The following is a 26,656-nucleotide window of genomic DNA, read 5'->3' on the forward strand; positions in this document are numbered from 1 at the left end:
AATTAATTCTAGTAATATAGACCTACAAAATTCATGGGTGCACACACTGCAAAATGGTGTGGAAAACGCCTTTGTATAATGTATCCATTTCAGCAAAAAAAATATTTGCTTCTTTAAATGGTCAATAAGGTAAACTTTCCTTTTCACCAGGAAAACTAAAAAATTAAGTTATACTAATTAAGCAAATGATTCAAGAGCTACATATTCCAGAATTTAAATTCTCATACCTTGGTATTTTTTCCACCTCAATTCAAATGAAAAGTTTTAGGAAGCACACACAGAGGCTTTAGTTTTGCTTTATTTTCTACTGGGGAACGTAGAGCCCTAGGAAGCTCTTTCAGCTACACTGCATGAGAAAACCATAGGAAGATTACCTCTTTCTGGAAAAAATATATTACAAGTAACATATTACTTTCCTTCTTGTGTGGCCTTCTGGAAACAGAGACCGCAGAATACCTCCAACAACAAAACAAAACCAAAAAAAGAAGAGCTTCCCTGGGATATTATGCATCTGGCCCATTGCTAAACGGCTGCACGGTGCCTTTGCTTCCCAAAGAACTGAATTTATCTACCACTGAATTTTCACAGCTGGCAATAGCGTGTAATCCTTCATGTGAAGATGAGTCTCTAGAAGGCTGCTGGATCTCTCTGGTCACGGAAAAAAGATCAACCTTGGATCCTCACATGGCAGATTAGGAGTCACCCCAGGTGACTGGTGGGTTGGACCCTCAATCCTGCAGCCCAGGTTGGTTTTGTTTCTGTGTTTTCAGAGCAGCCTGGCACAAAGAGAGACAAAGAACATCATGTCTTTTCCGTACCCTGGCTTTGGGGCAGCCTGGGGTCCCACAGCTGTGCTGAGTCCCCACAGGTGGCTACACAAGAAATCTCATCTCTTCCACCATTGCAACCAAGTCCTGGATAATCTGCTGTTCAAATGCACAGTGAAGGGGGGATTTTGTTGTTACTACACTGCTTGCTGAGGTGCACAACACGTTTACTATACTCAGGAGGCCATTTAAATAAGACACCATCAGATTAGACTCTCGAAAAATTTCCTTCAGCCAAATTTCCCCCTACTTTAAATACCAAAGTAGAAAACGTTCAGGTGAAGAAGAAATGCAAACCTACAAGCTTCTGTTGCTATGACTGTGTTTCTGCCTCAGAGGTGAAGAGACTTAAAATGTTTCTGACTTAAAATAGCAAAACTAGCTTTAAAGTTCTAAAATGTGGGAATTGTTTTAAGCTTCAGTATTCTAGCTTGAAATAGTATGGGAGAGTACTTCAGTTCTACTGTAATCTTGTAATATTTCTAGGTTATCTTTTTATATTTGTTGTATTTCCAAGTATTTTCTCCCAACTGCTGTGCTTTGAAGAACATGGTCTTCAAACATGGGATTAACAGATGAAATGTTTCACATAGATATGGTGCTTAGGGACATGGTTTAGAGGTGGACTTGACAGTGCGAGGGTAATGGTTGGACTCCATGATCTTAAAGGTCTTTTCCAACCTAAATGATTCTATGATTCCAAGGCGAACCTCCTGGAGCAGAAATCAACAGCAAAATCTGAAACCTACCGAACATCACGCCTTTGCATTAAAAATAAAAAATTAAAAAAAAAAAAAAAAAAAAAAAGAGACAAGCTTCCCTATAGCTAATACATTTTTTTAGTTCTTCCATTTTAAGTAGTCAAAAATCTCCCAGCACATATGCAAAATAACTGGAAAAACATGGTCATTTTTGCTGTAGCACCATTTGGAGATGAAAAAACACGCCTTCCTCTTTTCTTATGTTCAAGCCAAAGGAAGAATGAAAAGATTAACTTCAGCATCTAAAGAAGCTATGTAATTTTGATTTAGGACAGATTACCTCATACTTGTCTGGAACTTGAACAAATGAAGACTAAAAATGCAAAGCATACGCAAGAACAGCTGTGATTTCTGACTTTAAGCCTGTTACTCTCTTTCCCTAAAGCTGGTTCATTGGAAAAAGGTAAGACAAGACTGCCCAGGTGCTTTAGGTTCCCTTGCAATACAGTGTATTTTCAGCACATGACTCCATTAATTATCATAAATTAAAGTTTAAATAACTTTATGATTGGCCATATCCATAATTTAGAAAATCATACCATATAGTTAACCTAGGTAAAAATGCATTATAAATACAAATGTCATTTAACTTTTACAGTGGCACCATTTATCAACATTTTTATAGTTAAAGAATTTTAGTGTTTGCAAGGCAGATCAAATTTATATTAATGACACAATCACATTTCTTCATACCAGACTCCTTTTCATCAAGTCAGCCAGTAAAAAGTTCATGCTTACTTGATACTAAAACTTAGCACATCGATAATTTACATCCCTGTAATGAAATCCATCTGAAATTACTTTGGGACTTTCACCAATAAACCCATTTTAATACTTTTTTGGTCTACCGCTCTCCTTCTCATAAATTCATTAGACATTTCCTGCAAGTTCCCAAAGTAAGATTCATTGGGAATACAATTACTAGATTCATGATTGGAAAATGCAAGCTTCAGTCCCTATTGTTGTGGACCTTCTCGTTTAGTTTTAAAATGTCAATGCACTTGTTCTTTTCTGTTATAGTTCCTTGGTTCTATAACATTTCAGAGGAGCGCAGGCTGACATTAGCAATTCTAGCCGAGACCCAAAGAGCTAGGTGGTGTGCTCTCTCCAAATCCCCCTTCTCCATTTCCATGCTTTTTGACACAATTTGTCTCCCCACTTGTTCTTGTCCTTCCAGCTCAATACCAGTTGATCTCTCTCTCACCACTTCAATCCTGTGGTATCTTCTGAAGGACTATCAATAAGTTGCTTTTAAAATTAAACCAAACAGAACTTTCATTTGATCAGTAAAAAGTAATAACAAAAAGCCTCGTCCCCCCATTCAAGGAGCAGAGCCACTCCGTTCAAAGAGGGCACAAACCAAAACACAGGAGGATCTGTCTGAACATGAGGAAGCACGTTGTTACTGTGAGGATGACCAACCACTGGCAGAGTTTGCCCAGAGAGGTTGTGAGTCTCCACCATTTGAGATATTCAAAAGCCACCTGCACATGGTCTGGCCCCGAGTGGTCCTACTTGAGCAGGGGGTTTGGACCAGGTGATTTCCAGAAGTTCCTTCCAATCTTCCATTCTGTGGTTCTGTGAGAATGGCACCAGCTGTAGCTACTATTTTTAACAACAATTGGAAGTAAAGGCTATTTTTGAAAGATTATAATTTCTCATGCCACTTTCTACTGAAGAATGTTTAGTGGACCAGATAAGAAATGCAAGTGTGTGTGTGTGCGCACACACACATATGAAGTGTGTAAAATATAACTGGGAAACTATTCATAAATCTTTAAGAAGTCCATACACACAATTTCACAGAAATAGCAAATGAAACTTGAGAAATATCCCACTTTTTTACTATACTCTTCTAGGTAGGGAACAAGTCATTTTTACTCAAATAAATTAGCCACTGTATTGATAAATTCTCCAGAAAATAGTTTTTATGTTCACAAAGGGAGTGCTACTGTTTTCTTTGTAAGAAAGACAAGGATGCAAGCACTGAATTAAAGAATACAGCTTTAGCTCAGAGCTGAGACAGGTATGCCTAGGATCTACAGTTAAGGTAGTTCTCCCGCTTTGATTTATTTTTTATTTAGACCACACACTGAACTATCATAGTTTCAAAAACATCTTCATGAACATATGATACAGAGTAATTATTACAAATATTCAAATTAAAATAGGAAACCTGAAGATTGGTTGTTTTATTGGTCATATACCTGATGGAAAAAATTATGACGACTCTACAAAACATTTTTGTTGTTACAAAACTACCTACGTAGATTTTTATTCACATGGATACTTTCAGGATGTTTGGAGCCAAAATATATACCACGTTTTCGCTATGTCTTTTTCTAGCTAATATTCTACATTCTAGTTTTATGCATATATATATGTATATTTTTAAATGAAAATATAAATATAGAAACATAGAAAGTGCAAGCCAATTTTTCAATGTTTGCATAACAACAACGCTACTGGTAGCATCAAGAGCTCACAGTCATGAGCACACCAAGCAGAAGTCTAGCCAGTATTCACATGCCACTGGTAGGAATATGTATGTTAATATAATAATTCTAAAAAAAAAATATACTCTAAGCTAATTTAAAACTCCCACCTTCAATCTTTAGGGAAGACAGGATTGGTTTGTCTCTAATTTTTTGAAGCTTTTTGCTTAACTCAAACTTTCAGTAATTACTGATAACTTTTAACTACATTTTAAAAATGTATTTCTATGCCTGATTACAGAGTAACTCCTTCCTAGTAATTTTGGCTTCTGAGGCTTGGAAATGTAGGCTTGCTACTTTGTTAACTCCTAAAGGGAATCCTTGGCAATTTTTCATAAATCCTTGTAGGGTAGGATAGGGATAACCTTCAGATTACGTCAGAAAGGACATCAAAAGAGAGAGATGTGGTAAATGTAGATACAGAGTACCTTGAAATTACAGTGACTTAAGACTGAGATGGAAACTTCCTGGAAGGCAGGAAAGGAGAAAGGAAAGTAAAAGGTGTTATCACTTCACACAGTGTGTGCATGTGGATGCAAAACCTCGTCACCACAACAAAAAACATCCTCGTGATTCAGAGGCCAGCTCAGACACAGATGTCTGAATACCCACCCACAATGTGGTGTTGAGGCACATGGAGGAAGTCGCTCAGTGAAAATAAATAGGGTTTTCCAGTTCATGTGCTATGTTAAGCGACTGAAAACTCAAGAACTTAGGGAATGAAGGCATCAAGGTCAGCTATTGCACAGCAGTCAAAGATGCTTTCAGAAGGGGGAAACCTTTTCCCTGCCCTTGTAACTTTTGGAGGTTCATTTCAATTAGATTGACACTTTTGGTGATAGATAAATAGATTAGATATAGAGATATTACATGAGGTCTTGAATTCAATGACACATGAGCCCTCCAGGTATACTTAACAGAGAGCTAAATTCTTATTACCATCAGCAGCAGATTTAATGACCACAGAAGAAATTAATCACATCACACACTGTCTCGCTCTTCTCAGTACATAAGACGGACACCATACTAAGAGCTTATTTTCTTCCTTCTAGGTTTTTCTTCATGAAAATAAATCAGTAAGTAGATATCATCTGCTTCATCAGTGGCTTTAAGAACATCTACTCATCAGCAAAGACTTCAAAAATCCTATACAGTATTTATGTCCTTTGCATGCCATGAAGTCTTATTCTTTATCAGGTATTAAGAAGTTAATTTTTATCGCTTGAAGCAGTTGCTTACGAAGTCTGTAAAGGACAATAATTTTCTTTTACCCTAACAACCGAAGTCACAGAGAGTAAACACCTACCAGAGGCCCTGCAGCACTCTGAGACATCCTGACTTCTTTCTGTTGAGATACTCAGGAAAATCTAGCTATACCATAATTAACATAAATTGGGAGATGTCAGCCAAACACTCCGGTACGAAGCTATAAAAATACAGTCCTCATGAAAGTCCTAGTCCTTAATGAAGGAAACGACCCCTAAGAAATGCCCCATAATCAATTCCTGCTTCCTCGTCAATCTACCACAGTGCCCTAAAGCCACTTCTCTGTCACTAAAGACAAACCAGAGGCACTGCTGAGTTGAAAGCCCTGGAGGTACCCACAGGGAGACAACTGACCTGAGCAAATCGTACTGTCCTATGAGGCTGTCAAAGCCTGATGAGACAACCATGTTCATCCTCCAGTACAGGAGAAACAGGAGTAGGTTTACATCAGTTGTATCTGTGTCCATTAAAAATCACAGAAATCCACTTGGAGGAGTGGAAAAGAAGCAGCCTGATTCAGCAGTGGTATGAAACGATGCATCCTTTAGAAGGTGTGCATTGGAAAACATCCTGGAATACACTATATAAATTATACCACATGTAATTGGAGTTCATTCAACTTTTTTTTTCAGATTAACACCACAAAACTGTATCAACAGCAGAAAACACACAGAAAGACGTGTGTGTATATATTTCTATTTAAAAAAAACCCCACATGTAATTTGTCTTTTCCTTTTTGTTTACATTTTTGTTTTGTGTTTTCCTACCTTCCACTGCTCTTTTGAAGAAAACTTTACAGCTGCCACATGTAACCACCCCATAATGACATCCAGATGCCTCATCTCCACACACCAAACACACTTTGGAAGGTCTTGAAGATCCAGTTGATACACTTCTCAATGAAGAGCTGGAGGAAACAAAAAAGAAGCAGAACAGCTATGAATATTTCAAATCACACTGGCCATAATGCAAAGTTCAATTAAGAATTTGTAACACGGTATATTGCTCAAGGCACCTAACAATTAGGAAACCACAACTCTTTCTGGCAGTGCCTGGTTGAATACAAGAATTGCTTTAATTAGTAAGTGCAATATTTTTATTGTCTGTTTTAAAACACCCATAATATACCAACATTAATGTTACAAGTTACCACAAGGGCAGTGGATTTTATTGGTAGCAGATGATTAAAACTGAAAATAAACAACAAACAAACCAAACAACAACTCTGGCAGTGGCCTATAAATTTTCTTTCTGTTTGTTTCAAGCCTTTACAGTCAAGGAATACCTGCAATAAAACCACCAAGGCCATTTGATGAAGTAGCGCAAACTGGTATGCCCTCTTCTGCCCACATTCCTATTGTATTTACCACTACAGTAGTGCTTGAGGCCTATCTAATATTCTGTAATTTGAAAGCTTACTTCCAAAGTAGTTTTGAAGCCATTTTACATTCTGCAAATGCAGAAGATCCTTCCATACAACTGCAGGTGCCAGAAAAGCAGCACTGGAGATTCAGACACCATCCCAAATTTTTGCAGACCGAAGCATGTGGCAAAGCCAGCTTCAGCCACCTTAAAATGGCTTAGCTTTCTTAAAACATGGGGCGTTTTTCTTGTTGGATTTTAAAAATCATCGCTCTCCGAAGATATCTTTAGGAAGTATTTTCCACTGGCAATTCTAGAAGACAGCGCTCTTCAAAAACAGGTCACATTTCATGATGCAGCAAGTCTACTCCCTCCCTTTTTCCACCGGGAGCTGGAAACGCCACCCTTGTGTAATGAGCACACTGGGAGAAAAGTGCCAGATGCTGAAGGAGACGGAGGCTTTGGATCCCTCCCACACCTCTGGAGGGCTGAGAAGAGTCTTTCCTTCCACACAGCCTCTCTTCTCCAGGTAAATGTGACTTCTTGCATTTTTCCACGTTATCTCTCTGAATGCTGCCAAACCACTACAAAAACAACCCTAAAAGACTTTACACCAGTGGTGAAATAATCTGATAGTTCAAATTGCAGGTCACTGGCTATTTGTTGGTCAGTTACTGGGAAACGAAGCTCACAGGTAGTCTTAATTCAAACATAAGATAACCAGCCTGATTAAGAAATTTCAAGTATGCACATGTTGCCCTTTTCCAATTTTCTGTCTTCCTTTAAAGAGGTACACAGAGGCCAAGTGATTTATCCAGGGGCACAGCATGAGTGTCACTCCACATCAAGGACTGCAAGTCTCCTGGCCTGCAGCTTTACTGTAACATCAAATCTAAATGTCTTTTAAAATGACAGCATTCGGATACTAATCAAAATGTTCCAAACAGTACTTCTGCTTGTCTGCTCTCTAGTCTGTTAGATTTACGAGTTTTATTCCTCATGCTATTTATACTTTCATTACATAACATCACACTACTTGGTAATTGCTAAGGTGATGGCATTAGCTCATCTGTTTGAGAGACAAAGGAAAGCCTCACCAAATAGGTGTTAAAATAAGTTCTGTGTGCTCAAGTCACTGTCACACCTTATGCATTAATCTACCCTTAAGGAAAGGTACCTAGTTCAGCATTAGCCAAGACTGCATTGGTAATTCAGTGCTGCATTTGGATTTGTTTAGGCAGCAAACGGGACTTTCTCCCTCTAGCACATTTCATACTGCATTAAAAAAAAAATAAATAAAAATCAAGCCTTTCATTAAACAAAATTCCTCAAAAGGTGTCTGCTTTCTAGAGAAAATGCCAATAACCTGGAAAACTTAACTCCCTGATTTTTTTTTCTTTTACTGCAAACATGGTATTTTGTCTGAAAAGGGAAACATTTCAATTCTGACATACCACCAAAATGTCTTGGGGCATTTGTAATTTTGATACTGCATGTTCCCATTTCTTCCTAAGACCAGCAAAATTTTTCCTAGTCTTTATACCCTGAAAAAGGTCAGTGTATTTTTTTATTATTTTAAAAAGGTAACTCTGTTAGAGAGCTCCTCCTGTGAAGAAACAAAGGTTTGCAGGGTATCAGAGCAGTGTGCATGCTGTTTTTTAAATTTATATACACACACGCTCTCTCTCTCTCCACTGTATAAGCATGTAATATTTTTAGTTGAAAATAAATTGTCATGTAGGATCTACAGAAGGTGGGAGAGACTAGTTTTTAGATACAAGCTACCCTATCAAGTTTCGCTTATGCAGAATTATTGGGTAAAAAAAAGCTAGTAAAGACACATTGAGACACCAGTTGATCCAGGACTATTATTAAATGCCTACCAAAGACACAATCTACAGCATATTTTACACAATGCTTCTCTAAACAAAGGGCTTGAACATAGCTGCAAGGTGAAGGTACAGCTTGAATACAAAGCGTTTATTCAACTACTCAGCCACAGCACCACAGGTATAAACTTAACATTCTGGAATAAAATTCAATTAACTCCCATACATCCTTTTAATCAGTTTAAACACAGAATAGTTTAAAACACAAATGAGGTATTTTCAGTCTTAATACGAGTATCCAACATGGAGCAATTCTCAATTATTCTATTGCAAAGAAACACTGATATTACCTGTTGGCACTTACATGTCCTCCAATTTGTGCCAGCTTAAGCTACAACTGTCTTCTAATGAACAACGTTTAGCTTGTTTTTAAAATCTCTTATGTCCTCGTTCACCCATGCTACACCAAAGTATTTGCCAGTTGAAAATGCTGTCAATGTTACCTCATACAGAAGCTAAAGTGGTGTTTGTACATATCTGCAAATCATAAAGGGCTGAGTTCAAAAAAATACGCTCAAATCATATTGCTAAACCTCAGGTTAAGTCATTCTCTCCAGGGAAGCTACTCTTTCTCAACAAGGCAGGCACGGATGGTTCCACCTTTTCCTCCTGAATCTCTCTTACGTTCGCGCTGTCACTCCCTCCTGTCACTCCAACCTGACCATGGTGAAGAAGACCTGACTGGCAAGCAAACTACTTCTCATTTCAAGACCAGATATCCAGCGTTTGTGACAATCAGACAGACTTTATTTATTCCTCACTTCTGTTAAACCAATTATTTAACTAATTGCTATAGCTCTATATCCTATAATACGTATAGGGAGAAATGCTACACTAAAAATCTCCCACTTTGAAAGTGCTTTTCATGCATGCTCCAAGTTAAATATTTCCCTTTTCATTTATTTTCCACAGAAAAATCCCACAAATTTCTATGAAGTAATCTTAATGTAAACTGGTATTCGGGAAAAGTTACAGGCAGGGAACACTTAATAAGTAAAAACTAAGTGTTAAATTCAGCTGATTTTAACAGACATACACATTAATTTAATTTTACTCCTTTTTTTTGGAGATCAGTTTAACGTTTTTTACTCCAGATGAGAAGTTTAGTTAGAACAGCCAAAATGATTTAGATAACACATCCTTCTCTCTTTTGAAAAAATACAAGAGTTGGTCCAAATAACACCAGATATCATAAACAAAAAAATCAGGAACTTTACAATTTACTCCCTGGGCAGCAATTATCCTGTTGCCAAATAACTATTTGAATGACACCGTAAGTCTAACGTGGGCCATAGCAGGCTTGAGTCTTAAACTTTAGACCAAGTGAAAACACTTTGCACAGTTGCCCAAATCCAAATTAGAGTCTAACAAGTATTGTTCTGATGTTTAACTTTTTTTTTTTTAAAACTGTCACACTATTGTTGACCCAGAAAATTTCTCATGGGCAGCAAACTACTCTCAATATAAACTTCTAACTGAAAACAGAAGAAGTATGAAAGAGTGTCACAGAGCTGGCTACTCATCACCGTGTTCAGAAGCCAGCGGTTTCCATAGGCTCAATAGGTGTTATTACTTTCACGCCTGTCTCGTATTTCCAATACAAAGAAAAAAAAGCAAACACACTCCTCTGCTTATCCATACACACACACACACTCCGCAGGATTCAAATACAGACGATCCGACAGAGCATACATATTTTATCACAGCACTTTTACAGCCAAGGGCAGCATGGAGCAGTTTAACAACGCCAAATGTATCTTTCAAATGATTTGTAAAATGGTTGCTTAGATGGCTCCACTAGCATTTGTCACATTGTGGGGTATGTGATTAGGAATCAGCCTGATTTATTATCTTCAAAAGTGCAAATGCTGGCAGCTAAGTGTTGACCTTGACTAGCCATTGCCATCAAGCTCATTTGTGTCCCTGCAAGTTGGCTTTAGTAGTAGTTATATGGAGAATTAATTAGAAATAACAGATTTTGTAAAGAAGAGTCAATACACCCACAGATAATCCAGCATTTTAAAAGCTGATTATATAGGTTATCATGCTTTTCAAACCAGATGTCATACAGGAGCACGGTTTAAACAAATGAGGCCTCTCTGATGGAAAAATGAAGCATTCCAAAAGAAGCATAAGCCACAATGTGAATCCCAAACTCATTTGTTCCAAGTGCTTTTATTATCATGAGATCTAGATGAGTCCTTCTTAATTCCACGTCATTGAATTCTTCATATAGAAATTTTCTGGCAGCAAAACAAACAGAAGGAACCTGGGTACATATCAATAAATAAAGTTACATGAAAACAAAAGGTAAGAAGTTGAAATCAGCATCGTGTGTTCACCAAAAGAAACAACAACAAAAAAAAGCTTTAAGAGGAAGAACAGTCAGGAGATTCAAGATGTAGAGACCGCCAGCATCTTCCTTCTACCCTTCTCATCCTGCTTCTGAAGGGGTGTAACCTCCAGACCAGTTTCCAGCGAGAGACATCATCTACTGAGGACTGGCACATGAAAACATGATTGTTACCTTTGCACACGCAGATGCTGAAACCCTCCTGCAGCCCAGAATAAAAACTCTGTGATTTCAATGGCATTTCACAACCATGATGTGGACAGTTTGGCTGAGCATGGAGACCAGAGCTTGGCCCACCTTTCACACCCCAGGAAGCCTCGACAGTCAGGAGGTGGCCAAGAGTTGACCAAGAGCCACCCCAGAGCCCCCATTGCTGCTGGAGCCACCGCAGCAGCACATCCACATGCTTGGTCCTCCCCAACCTCAAGGCAGCAGGTCAGCCTGTGCCACCCAGGGGAGACAAGAACCTCCCACACTGACCAACAACACATCTCCTCACAAGCTGGCTCTGCAACCAAGAGGCTGATTACCAAGTTTATGCTACCCTTTTCCCCCCTCCAAATAGTCCCCTGAATTTTTCCTGGTTTCTACACCTAATATCACATCCCTAAGTTCTTCCTTTGACTCACCACTTCTCCACCAGCTCTCCTGGTATCTTCCTTTCTTTAACTCATTGCTCACTCAGCCATCACAGTAGATAGCAGAACCATCTCCTCTTCACATTACCTCTATTTTTGTGCATGTTCACATAGAAACAATAATTTCACTGCCTAAGATAACTCTACTAGTTATTTACAAAATATCATACTGCTCAGAAGTTGTCCAGTAGATTATTTGACCACTACTCAGTGATGTTGGCCATGACTTTCACCAGCAGCAGGTACCATCTCCCAGATTTTGCTCCATGCTGATAGTTCTAATTATCACTACTGATATTTTACAAGTATCAGTTCTTCCTCGAGTAGCCTGAATTTCTTAAAAAGTTTCAGTGCAGGTAGGCACCCTGGCTCTCTCCTACAACTACTTGCATAAAGCAGATTAGCAGACTGGAAAATGGTATTTCTTAAAATGTCAAACTATATAAACCAACCTTCTTGTCAGCAGACCAAGCAAGCACAGAGAAGTGAAAAGGTGCAGAGATGAAATGATCATATTTTCGGAGGAAAAGGCGGTCACATGGGACCCCTGAACACTGAGCAAGGGAAGGACCAGAGAGACCAAACCAGCCCTGACCCTCAGCAGCAACGCTCCTGCCTGCAGACGGGGCAACATTCACCCTCTTGACGTTTGGCAGACAGGCACATAAATTTCCAAGTAACCCAGCTGCAAAGTCTGCTGGCTGAGTTTCTCGTGGCATTATCCCACTCCCACAGGGATGAAGACAGACGTGACAAACAGTTATGTTTCCTTGGATAAAACAACACAACCCAAACGGCCACTACCAACTCCTATACCTGCAAGCTTTAAATGAGCCTTAGCATTTTTTTTGTTATTTTTCTAAGACTAAACCTTAAAAACAAACAAAACCCAAAACCAACCAAAATGAAATGAACAAAAAACCCCAAACAAACAAACCAACCCCACAAACTCCAAGACTCAGAAATCCTGAACAATGTCTAAATATTTTAGAAAAGATAACTGTGTACTTCAGTGCATATTAGGGATGACAAGCATATCATAGGAAGCAGTGCATGCTTACTCTGACATGTGGAGTATTGTATCAGTCCATTAGTAATGTAAGTGGTTAGGGAAATATCAGTCCATTAGTAATGCAAGTGGTTAGGGAAATATTTTTTTTCTTTAATGTCTTCTCTTTACTGGAATAACAAAGATAACATGAAGGCATCCACTGAGAATACATTTTCAATGTGAAATGTTCAGGAAATTTAATTAAGGAAGAAAAAGAACCTAGAAAATAATATCTTTTTGTGCTATAAATTATTTTTGAAACATGTTGAACTTCAGGATCGTGAAGGTCTTATCTGGATTACCATTACTTCACTTTCGTTTTGTTTCAGCTAATGATAAACTCATGCAATACATTATTTCACTGTAATTTTATGAAAATGGATCCGTATCTCACCAAAATAAACTTATTTTGCCATCTATGACTTTGAAGGTATATTTTAAAGAAATTTAAACAAACAAAACCCCTAAACCAAAACAGACAAACAAATCCCAACACACATAACAAATTCAGCAGATGTTATAATACATTTCATTTAGTGATTAGCCTCTTTTTTTTTTTAGTACAGATGTAATCTATTGAAAGACAGAAAACTCAACTGTTTGAACTTCCAATACCATGGCACTAATACACATGTATAGATTACAAACTTACTGCATTTTTTTTTCTCTTAAGAAATGCTTAGTACAATGAAATGTGGAAACTGGAGGGGAAAGTGCATCTAGTTAAGAGAAAGCAAACTGAGAAATCAGATGGCTTCTTTCCTCACCAGCTCCAGCTTTCACATTGTTACTTTATTTAGCCATGCCTAAGGGTCATGTATCAGACTTTCATACCTGGATCTTAATTATGTAACAAGCAAACTCTGATGAGCCGTGATAACAGAAGAGTCTCCATCCTTCCTTATGCCTCCCCCCCACCCCAATCTCAAAAAGGTTCACTCAGGATTTCGAAAAAAGCATTTAAATTGCAGTGTTTATTCTGCAAACAGAAGCTGATGGGCTCTCCGGTGCTGTAGTCACCAGTGAGTAGGTTCCTGTATTTAGTTTAACCTTAAGGCATATGTTGATTTTATGAAATGAAGCAAGTGTACTAAGCTCCTTCAATTTCCATTTATCTTAGTGGATGCTGACGGGACCCAGCATTTCCCTCAATCCAGCTGTAAAGCCTTGACTTTGCCTTGACCTTCTCTACTGAAATCTCTCAGGAGCAACTGTAGTTGGCTATCCAAATTTTACCACCAAAGCTGCTGAGTACAGAAAAATACAAACTTAGGCATAAATAAATGTGTGTTCTGGTGGACTGAAACCAAGGAGCATTTCTGGGGAAACAAAACTACTTTTTTTTTAATCCACTGATTTAGTGGTCAGAGAAGTACAATGCCCTCCTAATATTTTTCTGCTGTGAACTTTTCCTCTAACTGCTGTCACAATGTACCAAGATCCAACCACCCCAGGGAAATAAAATTTACTTATTGTGCAGTTCTTTAGAATCTAAGTGTAGTTATCTTTCAAAATGGAATGATTAACCTACACAGGGAATTGCCTATCAGGAGCAAACATCCAACTTTGAAAGCCAGAGAACAACAGTGGAGCCTCATAGCACATTTGCTCTAACTTTTCATATTTTGTCCACTTATAGAATCAGCACAGTTTAAATGCATGCAATGTTGATGTTTGTCCTGCTGATTATAAGCTGCTATGTATTGTATAGCAAGATAAGGCAGGAACAGTTTATCTGGAAAATTATCTAGTTAATTATTGAAAGTCTATTGGGGGGGGGGGGGAGGGCAAGGCATTCATTTAACTTTTTCTTTTCATTTTCCTGCTCACCTGCCATGACTAAAAGAGACACAGCTTTGAAAATCCAGTTTTTCAGAGCACCACCTCATCTTCTGCCACTGAAAAAATATGTAAACTAATTATGCATCCTGATCACTCTCATACAAGAGCACAGTAGCATTTACTCGGTGAGACTCTGCTGCCTTCTTGGTCAGCAATATTTTAAAACTGCGTAAAATACAGTGATTCAACTGGGTTTCACCTGCTGATGGGGGCACAAGTGGAAAATAATTGCCATGAGGAATTGCAGGCCAGACAAGACTGTGCATCTATATTGCTCTACTGTTGAGGATTCCTAAGACAAAGAAAAATTGAACAAGCAAGGAAGAAAGAAAAATATAAATACAAGCCAAATGGAGGGAGATGCTACAAGTAATAAGAACATCTCTTTTAAAAGCCTCCTCTTTTCAAAATAAAGCTGACTACTTTTTTTCAAGTTCTTCCCTCAGTGCCTAAACAAGCAACTCCTAAAAATACCTGCTTTTACTTGAAAGCTTCATTTTATGAAACCCTTATTACAGCAACCTGAAATGACATTGATGACCACCAGAGTATTGAACACCTTCGACCTTAAAAAATGTCATTCTGATGCTTAGTAAAAAAAAAAAAAAAAAAAAAAGAATCTGTCTGGTATGTCTGGCACAGGCTTGGCCCCATAAGCCCTAAAAGAAAACTGTATAAAAAAATATTAGCTTCTAACAGAAGCAGCTTGGTCCAGTCATATGTACTTGCCTATTACAAACTATTTGTTTTATCTTCCATGTGGCTGATATGCTTACAGAGAAAAACCATCACACCCGTAATGCCCTAACCAGACAATATAAAATGTTTACAAGAGTTCTGTAATCAAGTAAAATAAAAAATGAAATATTTCAGAACAGCAAAAAGTAAACTGAACTGCCATCTCCAGTCTACTGGGGATTAAAATACCACAATAGAAAAACCTCCAGAGCAACCAGGAAACCATAGGGAAAAAATCCACCAAAACACAAAAAAAGGTTACCATGGGAACAAAGGCTATTTTCCAACTTGTCAAATAAAAGCCCCAGTATGGCAGACCTTTACTGATAAGAGCAATCCCACAGGCTTCAAAAGGCAATATGTATAATTATTACTTGACCTGAAAGAATCTAATAAGGGCAAACCCCCTTTTTCACCCTTTCAACTCCCTATGTCCCCCACATCCAACAAGACAAAATTAGTATCAATGTTGAAAGCATCTCAGCATTACAGTACCAGTGTATGTTAGGCTATAATACCACATAGGAACAGAAAATAGAAGTAAGAAAGTCTGCACACTAATCCAAACTTCTAAACAGGGAAAAATGAAAGGCAGCAGACAGCTCACAATATTATTTAGTATGAGTTAAGAACACAGAACTGAGTAATAAGACTCGAGCCCATAAGCGTATCAGAGACATTCCTGACACGAACAGACTTAGCTGCCTTGCAGTGTGCAGAAAGATCTGTGTGCATTTGTAAAAGGAAGGCTAGAAAAAGAAATACTCCACCAAAGATGATCTTATTATACTAATCAAAAGGTAATAATCCTTAATAAGGTTAGACACAGTGCTTTATGTTTTACTGGAATTTTCAGCTTGGCACTCGTTTCAGGCAATACAGTAAAAGGGAAACTCCAACTTTACCACCATCTTTGATTAACAGGTGTTATAAAAGAGTCATATTATTTTGAAATACCTTCTGTGACTTCTAAAAACACTATTTGAAATAATGAAGGTTTCATTTTAACTAACATTTTTCCATTTTAAGATATTTGAGCTATTCATTGCATACAATTATTACTTGATACAAGAAATAAGAAGACTCTTGCAGCTCTAGGTTGGGGAACTACACAGACATTGGAGTAGTTTGTGTATTTGTCTTTTACACCCTCCTGGTCCCACAGCCCAAATAAAACAGAACATGGAAAAGCCAGGGTGAATTCCACTTCTGTCTCCTTCACTGTCCCCCCCGTTTCCCATTCCCAGGATTTTGCTACCTTTTGACAGTGTAATAAAAAATAAAACAAAACAAAAACAAAAAAACCCCAACAACAACAAAAAAAACCCAACCAAACAACAACAACAAAAACCACCAAAACATAACACCACAGACAAAAAAACCACCAAAACCAAAACCCCACAGCTGTGATGTTTGAGGAACATGCAAGGGCTATGGCAAGCACACTGCACCTGCACTGAGGAGGCAACACAGGGCAAACAGGTGGGGTTCACACCAGTCAGCTTCTGGGAGAAGGAGAAAAAGCAAAGAAGAAAAAACAAGATAGGAACAGGTATTCAGGCAGATTTTCACATGGACCATTTCTACAAGTGGTGAAGGTGTGCAAAAATCCCTCCTTTTTCTGACTGTGGCTTCTTTGCTTGGCCAACTACATCTCCAATGGCCTTTGCCTGTGCCTATCTGCAAACATCATCTGGCCTAGGACTCACTTCCAAGTCTCTCTGACTCTCTGGATTCTCACTAACGGTTTGCAACTGGATTTCCTCCAGCACCATAGCAAGTTCTCTAGCCATCATGTATTCAAAGGCTGTATCCAATATAAAGGTGCCACTCTAAGGCTGGGAACTAAGAGCTGATGCTTTGGAAACACAAAACCCAGCACCATCACATACTAGGCTTTAAGTTTGAGGTGTGTAATCCCATGAAAAAAAAGTTTCTCAAATATAACCCATCCATTATGTTTCTTCACCAGCACACTGTGAAGTTCCTCTGTTAAACCCTGTGAAATTAGCAGGGGACATGGCAAGTAGCAGCTCTATTCAGACAGGGACATCACTTCCCACTTGTCCCACCTCTGTTACACAAAGTGACAATTTGCAGAGATCTTTGTTGTTATATTTACACCAAGGTAAAGTACAGTCAATCCTGTTCGTGCTGATATCGTTGACCACCGCATTTATTTGTGAACTTCAAGTCCCTCTGTCTCCCGTTGCCTGCAGTTTATGTGGAGGGTCAGGCAGTACGTGCCAAAAGAGAGATACATTAACGAGCACTCAACAGCCCTATTTTCTCATTCTACTCTTGCGGAAGGAATGCAGATATTATTTTAATCCTCCTTCTTAACTTAAAAAGCCAGGTAAGTTGAACAACTTGGAAAGAAAGGCAGAGAAGAAAGATGTGAGGCACTCATGTTTGTAGAGCCTTCCCCTGTTCATTTTCTCTCTTGCAAAAGAGCTTCATTTGAAATGGACACAGAGAAAAAGATGTTTTGAACTAACCATCACCAGTCTGAAAAACTGCATACCTGCATCTGCAAGAGCAATTAGGAACACAGTAGTGCTAGAGCATCTGATCTCATACTCCATCATATACATAACCTGCACGTTGTGTAGACGTGCCAAATGTACTCATGCTGTACAGCTTTACAGTGATTCACAATTTTTAATTTATATACCCTTGGATTTGGATAAAATTATACATCGGGAGATCATGACAGAGAAACAGTTTAGGTCATAAAACAGCATCAGAGCCAAAACAGTAATTCAGAGCTCGCCGCAGAAGTACTACTGGACAATGGAAGATACGGGTTTTAGTAACTAGATGCACAGTTAACATTTAAGAATCCCTATTAAAATGAACAATAATTACATAGTAGAAAACCTCCACTCCCCTTAACTAAGTACAAATTCTATTGATAGCCACCAGAAGATAAAATCAATTGCATGTGTATTTTTAAAATATTCCAAACCCCAACTCCTCTTTCCCTATTTTCACAGCAAGTGTAACTGCTGACATGTAATACAGTTATACTGTATTAAATAGCTATAGATTTTAACTCTTAAATCAATTAAAATATCCCTCTATTATATGTCAGTGTGACAAGTAATAGCCTGCTGACTGCCATGGAAAATTTTGGTCAAATAGCAGATGAGGGCTGCAATCACTGACTGATACCTAGAGCAGAGGCTTTTGGTAATTCTCCCACAAGCAGTCACAATTGCTGACAAAGTTCAAATTTGTCTTGACAGGATTGTCAAGGCAAACTAGAAATGTTCACAATTGCAAGTCAAAGAATTCATTTTTATTCAGCCAAAATTCACTCCACCGCTCACATACTAATGATACACAGTACTGTACCTACCACTCTCTCTGGCTGAATAGCTGAAACCCATATAGCAAAGACTAAAAGAAAATGGGAGAATTAAGCAAAACAGACCAAGGAAGTTACATTCTGCAACTAATGCAGCCCTAGTTACTCTGCTAAATCCTCTGCTGAATCCTGTCAAAACTCTTGCAACGTATAGCAGGCCTTGATTTTGAAAGGCAGCTTGCATTTAACTTCAGTGGCAATAAGAGCTGGTACAATAATTAAAATACCACCATCCCTCCCATTTCAGGAAAAGGCTGTTTAACCGTTTATGCACAAAAGCACGTTACTGTGGAAGCAAACTGACAGCTGAGTGTGCATAATTAGGTGCTTATGCATAAATTTACACAATTTACATAGTAATCAAGGTGTACAGCCGAGTGAGCAAACATTATTGCTCACTAAGACATCACCCCCCAGATCTCATTTATGGAGCCTGTCTGTGGTGCAGGCTTTCAATTTTCTATAGCAAGGACCGCGATATTTACATTCATTGTTAAGCCACAGTATCACTCACTGACACAACGGGTCCCACACAGAATGCAATTAAAACCAAACAGAAAGAACCTGACGATACACATTCTTTGCTCCATTAAGCAATTTCTGCCTATTCTAAGACAATCTGCCTTTTTTTTTCCTCCTGCAGCCACTGAAATTATTTCTGCTATAAACAGGTGTGCAATATGCAGAATAAGCACTTGGGGAAGAAAGCAGACGACTCAACAAAGAGTAAGTTTTGAGGGCTCATCGGTTTGAACATCACAGCAATCTCAGTGTAACTTTATTACATGGCTGGGGGATCTAAAAAGCCCCCACTTTCCCCACTTGCACCCCTTCAGACTTCAGACCACTTCACTCCATGCAGCTCCTGACAAAGGAGCCCACCGTAGTCACAAAGTGCTAAGACACCTACAGCTTCTTACTTCCATATCTGCTTCCCATATTCCCAGATAACATATATGAAATAAAGCCAAGTGCTGGGCTCCAAAACATATGAAAAAGGCTTTACTTTTTTTTTTTTTAGCTATTAGTTGTTATTCAGGAGCAGGATGCAATGTTTAGTAGGAGAAATATGTAAGCCATCACCATTCCTCTAGTGGGGACACTAATTGAGTGTCTCTCTTCCATCTAGTCACTTAATGGAACTAGTTAGAGATAACAGCTAAAATTGAAAGAGGTAATAGCTACCCACTGTCAAATTTAGTTGAAGTTGGCTGACACTCAAAACTTTAGGCAGGAACACGTAGACAGCTTAGTTACATAAAACTTAATCTCCTTAGGCTCTGTTTAAGGTTCTGCAAGACTTGCTACCATAACCTATGACTTGATAAGGAAGAAGTACTCAAAAATCTATCACAGCTTTAAAGCTTTGGACCCTCACACTTACTTGTATACTTAAAAAAGCATCATCTGCTTAATTAAGGCTCACAAGGCCCTCAGGAGAGCCTGCCCTCCATCCCACCGAGCATGTCCAAACACACGTCGTGAGCCGACACAAACCCTTCTGACCCGCCTCGTTCTTCCAGGTTGCCACCTCTCTCCCTTTCACCTGCCAGTGGTCCACAGTGGATAGTGTTGCTGTCTTCTGTGCAGTTTTTGGACTCCAAATGAGGACCTTCCTTGAACATGTCCTCCCAACATTTCTTGGACTTGCCTCAGAGCCATTCTGATTTTAATGAGTCCATAGCAAGCAGCTTTGGGCAGCACACTGTCCATCCTTCTCTTTGAAAATCTACATCTGTGCTCCTGTATCTACAGAAACAGTGTTTATAAGCTGAGTATTTGAAAACACTTGTAAGAACTTGACACCTAAAACCTTTTCCAGGCCTTTTACACCAGCAAGGACTCAAAGACCATTTAAGAGGAACTGGTTAATGCTTGGAAGAAACGAGGCTGTTATCCATATTTCACAGTCATACAAAGGAATGTTAATAAAAGTAAATGCATACCAAGCACTTGTTTGAAGTTCAGCGCTTCTTTCATTCCAGAAACGCTGCTTTAATCTCGCAAATGCTGCTCTGCCTTTTGTTATCCTCTTCCACGACTCTGTTGTCAAGCACAGCGCTCAAGCAACTCGCTGCAGAAGTAGCAGAAATTGCCTACAAATGTCAAGCCTGCGCTGCTAACATGCACATTTTCTAGTGGCGCGAGGCTGAGGTGGGACTGGAGTTTTCCTCACAAAAGTGCTCAGGGCAAGGCTGTTTGGCAGAACATGTGAAGAGTCAGTCCCTCCTGGCTCCCCGCATTTGGGAACCAACTGCAGAGAGCAGGCTGCAGGTTATCAGCTGTGCGACCTTGGGTTTGATTTTAAAAAAAAAAAAAAAAAGTTTCACTGGAAGTTGAAAATTCCCCAGTCCCGCAACACAGCATGCAGCTTCCCCATTGCAGCCTGCAAACATGTCAAGAAGCAGCTCTGCCTACAAGATACCAAGGCAGATCAGGGTGGGGATGAAGCTTTGCTTCGCGTCCTTCTGACCACAAGAAGCTGCGATGTTCTGCCTTGATTGAGAACACTCACCAGAGCTGCCAATTCAAGAACTTGCCTGAACAGCTGAATTTTGCTGAAGCGTTAAGAAACTCTTGAGATTAATGGTATTACAGGCTTTGGTTTACTTGACAAAGACGATACACAGGCCCTTTATTCTCAGCTTTTCTGAGATTTCCTTGTCGACAACATTGCACTAAATGTTCCTGCACCAAGCCAAAGCTCCAGGTCTGCTCACCATTGTTCCAGCAAATGTAGAAGTTTCTTTTTCTTTCAAGAATCGAGAGATTACACAGCATGAGTTCTAATTTTTTGTAGAGTTCAATCTCTGCACCCTTGAACTTCTGAGGAATCATCATCTTGTCCTTGATGGCTGTATACAGTTGTGCCGTGGCCAGACCAGGTAGCTACCTTTGACCAAATCCTCCAGCAGAAGCACCATGAGTGCCTGCTGCCCTTCCCTGCAGTATCTACAGGATAGATACAAGAGTTTGTGCTATTTTGCTGCCAGTTGCTCCTGGGTGGGCAAGCTGGAGAACTTCATTTAATGCTTCATCAGAGATGCAGATGTGCATTTTAATAAACTGGCAAAGTGTTCATGCCACTGATTTGGGATTTCCTTGTAGCTGGTGCTCAGTGTTTGACCATTTTCACTATAGACCGATGCAACACCACCAAATTTACAGCCATAGGCTAGTTTTAAAGCAGCCACAAAAGCTCACATAAGTTCTCATACCTCTTCTACCATTACAGGCTAAACTGATGGCAATCCCCCAGGTTTTTGCAGGAACCACTCATGCAGCCACAACACATTCACGGTGGCCACAGCCAAAGCACAACTGATGAGCTTTCACCAGCAGCCACAAATACAGGCCCTATGGGCTGCCGGCGGCCATGGCGACAACTCCTAAAAAACACCGGTCCCAACTGGCAGCAGAAGGTACACCAACTAAATAAAAATACAGGAAGAGAACAGAATAAAAAGGGCTTTCATAAATGCTTAGCTACTGGTTAGAACCCCCCAAAATAAATAATGCAACTGGCTGCGCTTCTTTCAGAAAACAAAAACAAATAAACACACACAACAAAATAGTCCAAAACAACAACAAAACCACAAAAAATGATATGAAGAGAGTCTAAGAAGTCTATGAATGAATATTGATAAACTGCTGATCATGATGTGCCATATTTATTCTTAGAGCATGAGGTCACAATCCTAAATTATGAAACTGCTGAAATAATGTTCTTAAAGTTTCATCTTTCCCTTATGCATAAAAATCTCTGCTAAGCCTGCAAAATCTTGACCTCAAATTTAAGGACATTATGCTACTTTAATAAATTATATAGAAGGCTTGACTTGTGATCAAGAAAATATTACGGCATGGGTTATTATATTCTACATTATTTCTTTACTCATTAAACCTAAAGTGCTTTCATTAAAAATATAATAATTCAATTCGCTGTCATATTATTAACAAAACATGATATACATATTTAAATTCCAATACTGTGAAAGAGATGACAGGGATAAACTATATACAGAATAGCTGAGATCCAGACAATGTAAAAGAAACACACCATCTTCTATATAAAACAAGGGCTTCAACATTTTACGTTAAGTCCAAATTTATTTTAATGGGTATCATGCCCTAAAAAAAGTTTACTGAAAAAAATCTGGATTACTTTGGATACTGTTGTCTTAAGCAAATACGCTTCAGCCTTATACTTAATTAGAATGAGATGGGAAAGTTTGTGGGTGACTCCCGTTCCTCTTAAAAATTTGACATATTGTTGCTGCTCCTGAGAAGGCTGCAGTGCCTGTGTTTGCATGATGGAGAAGTTATCCACCAAGCCTGTTGCTCAGGTACACAAGTATGGCTATTGCTCCAATTAACTATTTATGAGCTGTTCCACTGCTCCAGAAAAAGTGCACCGCTATCAGAAAAGAATTGCTCATTAGAAGCCAGCCTGTTAAGATATTTTTAAATATAACAATGCAATTTCGGTAGACATATGTGCATTATTTTTAAGGAGAAAAGGAATAGAAGCATTTTACTCTCGAGCTGGGTGGTTTAAAATTTTAATGAATTCAAGATTAATATTCTAGGAAACAAAGTCTCATTGACAGAAATGTAGTTAAGATAGTCCCGCAGATCTTTTCCACCTCTTTTCCTGTGACCTGTTACCCCAGGCACGCACACCCTCCCCTGTCCCCCCGCACACAAGCGGGTGCAGCCCCAGGACTGGCAGGGAAGAGGGACCCGGTGCTGCTTCCAGGTGGTTCCTCCTGCAAGAGAGAATCTCTGCCCCAGCTTGCCTTTAAATCCAAAACACTACTAGGAATAATAACTCTGCCTGCAAATCTGAAATTTGTTCCCTCCCAAATGGGGCAAAATTTACATTATTTAAGTGAAGGAGTGACAAAATTATTCTCTTCTGATTATGCTAGGCAGAGGGGGGTGGAAAAGGAAAAGGGGGGTGGCAAACTTGCCCTGGTCTAACTTAATCAGACATTGAGTTGCTAAATCCTTGACAATGCTCTGAGGTGCTCTGGTTATTACTGATAGTACAGAAAGGTTATATACATCACTTTTGTATTACTGTAGTCCTCAAGTGTCTCAAGAAATTCACAATCACTACTGCTCGAAGCTCCGTCCTTCATTCCCAGTTTTCTGAAATTTCCTCATTAAAAGTACCCAAGAAGCAATCTCATCTGATGCTCTACCAGGCAGAGATATTTTGGACAAAATGCAAAAATATTTTATAACTAAATTACCAGATTGATGAATGACATTAAAGCAATACCTGTCAAATTGTTACTGAACTGCACCTTCTAAATTACTGTCTACCCACTTGTTTCAAATGCATATCGTTATGTTAGTCCAAATGAGCTTGTTCCTGAAAATACTCGGGCATCCCACACGTTTGTTCCTGGAAGATAACATGGAGGAGCCCATCTGAAATACCGTCTGGCACATTTACCTGTCTCAAGCCCTCACTTTATTTTGCAGTATCCCCTCCTACTGCGAGTTAATCAGAACAATATTTTCATGCAACAGAGCACATGATTAATCATAATCTACACGAGGACACACTACCTGAGACTGTAATAAATGCAAAACCTTGTTATAAATTGCTAATACTCTGACATTAACTTTTCACTCATACTTGATCTTGACATTTACCCACTCATGTGTCCCAATCTTGGAAGATAACTCTAGTGATCCAACCCTTCACCAGCTTACTTCTGTATATTAAGGTAATAGGTCCAACAACCTTTCTTTCCCTGTCTCCCACCCTTCTTCTCAATGCCCTCACAGACAATGCCACCTAAAAATAAAATGGTATGCAAGAATGACAAGGGGCAATACTGAGACTTAGCCCAGCAGCAGAGCCGAAGTGTGACGCTTTCAGCTGCCGTACACTGCTTACTCCAATCCTGTTAGGGCCAATGCGATCCACTGCAAAAACCATCACAGAGTAGACAGAGAAGTACAGTTCTGAGCCCCTCCAGAGTTTTGTTACAGTTCGTTGTCGGCCTGCAGAGGGGAGCCAACCAAGCAGAGGACAAGTGATGTGCATGAAAAAGGATAATCCCCCCCCACCACAAACCTCCTTAATTTACTACAAGGAGTGTATACGAAATACAGAACAGGTCAAACAGGTACCCACTGAAAGAAAAAAATCGCTCTCTTCTGGTTTTCTCAGCAAGATAAAATTAGTGTTGAGATGCTTGATAAACTCCTTAACGTACTACCATATCGTTTATTTAGAGAGTATTTTCCAATAAGCTAGCTTTTTGCCTTTCAGCTGAAGGCAATCTCTTCACATTTAATGCATCAGAGAGCCAGAATGAGTATCAATGTTTAACAATTCCCTGAAATCTCTTGGGAGAAGGGAAGGAAAAAGATAGGAGTAAATATACTTAAGTCCTTTCTTCCCTATCTCTTGTTATTTTACAGTAACATGGAGGAGATAGGGGAAAGGAGAAAGTCTAATTTAATGGTCTGAATGATATATTGGAAGCTCTACTAGCTTCCAAGGCTACTTCTAAATAAAGTTTTACACATATGCAAGTCTGTTCATGGAAAGGTACCATATGCTTATCATCATCTATCCTTCATACAATGCATACTTCATGTAATTTGTATGGGGTTTTCTTTTCCTCCTTCTGCCCCCCCTCCCTCCCAACAGCAAGATTCACAGATCTGAAAAGATGTTAAATACTGATCTGCAGAAGTTCATGACAGTCTATGGCAAAACTCCCATCCAGTTTGGATTAAATGTATTTGGTGAAATTCCAAATAAGTCCATCAATACACGCACAAATGGGACTTGCTCGTTTCCCACGAAAGAGAGATATCACTTGTTTGCTCTATGAAAACTTCGGTGTATAAATTGACAAGGATGCTTCCTTGATAAGTAGAATACTTCTACAAGTGCTGGAAGTTGAATATGTCCGCTCAAGTGAGGAGACAATGTCCCATGCAAAAATTACGAGCGCTAACTGTGATATTGTACAGCTTCTGCTGTAAATTTATGTGTGAATTGAAACACGTAAGAAAGCCATTCCTGTCGCTCCTTTAATAGCTAATTTAGAAATTATTTAAGGAGATTTCATAGAATTCTTCGCTTTCCCTATTACAGCTAAGGACTAATACAGAAAATCTTTTAAACCTTCTCCTTTCTAGTCTTTGGTCATTATTGGTTAATTGCTTTATATTGAACTATCCCTTCTGCAGTGTTATACCATAATTCAAGCGTTAGACTTGAGTATGTTAAACAGATTAGAAGAGTTACATATATTTTTCACTTCTAAGCTTTCACTTCGAGTTTTTCCCTTGTGACTGCCTTAGTTTGTATTCCCTTCCTTATGTCCTCAAGCTTTTATCTTAAGATTCAGACATATTCTTCCACTCTTCTGCATGCTAAACACATCTTGGGTAGGATTTAAAGGGCTCAGATGTCAGGTATGTAAACTGTTTTTCCTTTAATACACATTAGGCTGTTCCAAAGATAAGTGTATTTGAGGCAGGAACTTGCCTTCGAGTTTTACTCTATTCTATCAGCAATATCATCTTGATAATCTTGGCTATGGTGAAATAGGAAATATATTTGTTGCTTTTTTTTTTTGCTTAAGTGTGTTGTCATGAAGTTTGAATATACTGCATCATATGCTCATATGTTTTTCTATACAATTTCCCAGGTTTCTTCTAAATTTCTTCACCAAAATACAAAACTTGGAGCTATTTTTTTCCTCTTCCCATCTCAGTGCAGTGCTTGCACTAAAGTAAAAATACTGTATTTGGTATTTTTTTGTTACCTGTTGAAGCTTATTTCTCTGAATAACCCAAAGCATTTTATCCTAGACCTTTATTCAAACGAAAGTGACTATGTAATCATCCATAACTCAGAAGCAGCACCTGTTGGGTTTGTATTAACATCTTGATACTTAAGTAAAGAAAACTCTTTGGAGTTGGAGCCAGCAAAAATATCCTGTAGTAGCAAACGCTACACTGACTAAGCTGAGACAGGGTTCAGCAAATTATGCTAATATTTTCGCTTTCAAAAAAAAGGATAAC

At 38.9% G+C, this 26,656-nt stretch overlaps 1 protein-coding gene across 3 annotated transcripts in view; it reads right to left on the minus strand.

Annotated features, from left to right (window-relative positions):
* The window catches only part of NR3C2 (nuclear receptor subfamily 3 group C member 2), a 206,029-nt gene that overhangs the window by 86,619 nt on the left and 92,754 nt on the right, over positions 1–26,656 (minus strand). For all 3 annotated transcript variants that reach the window (XM_065633639.1, XM_065633640.1, XM_065633638.1), the window contains one exon: positions 6,117–6,256. In XM_065633639.1, the coding sequence (XP_065489711.1) occupies positions 6,117–6,256 (140 nt within the window). The remainder of the gene's footprint in view (positions 1–6,116; positions 6,257–26,656) is intronic.

The sequence above is a fragment of the Caloenas nicobarica genome, chromosome 4 (genome assembly GCF_036013445.1).
Source record: "Caloenas nicobarica isolate bCalNic1 chromosome 4, bCalNic1.hap1, whole genome shotgun sequence".
In the NCBI taxonomy this organism is placed as follows: domain Eukaryota; kingdom Metazoa; phylum Chordata; class Aves; order Columbiformes; family Columbidae; genus Caloenas; species Caloenas nicobarica.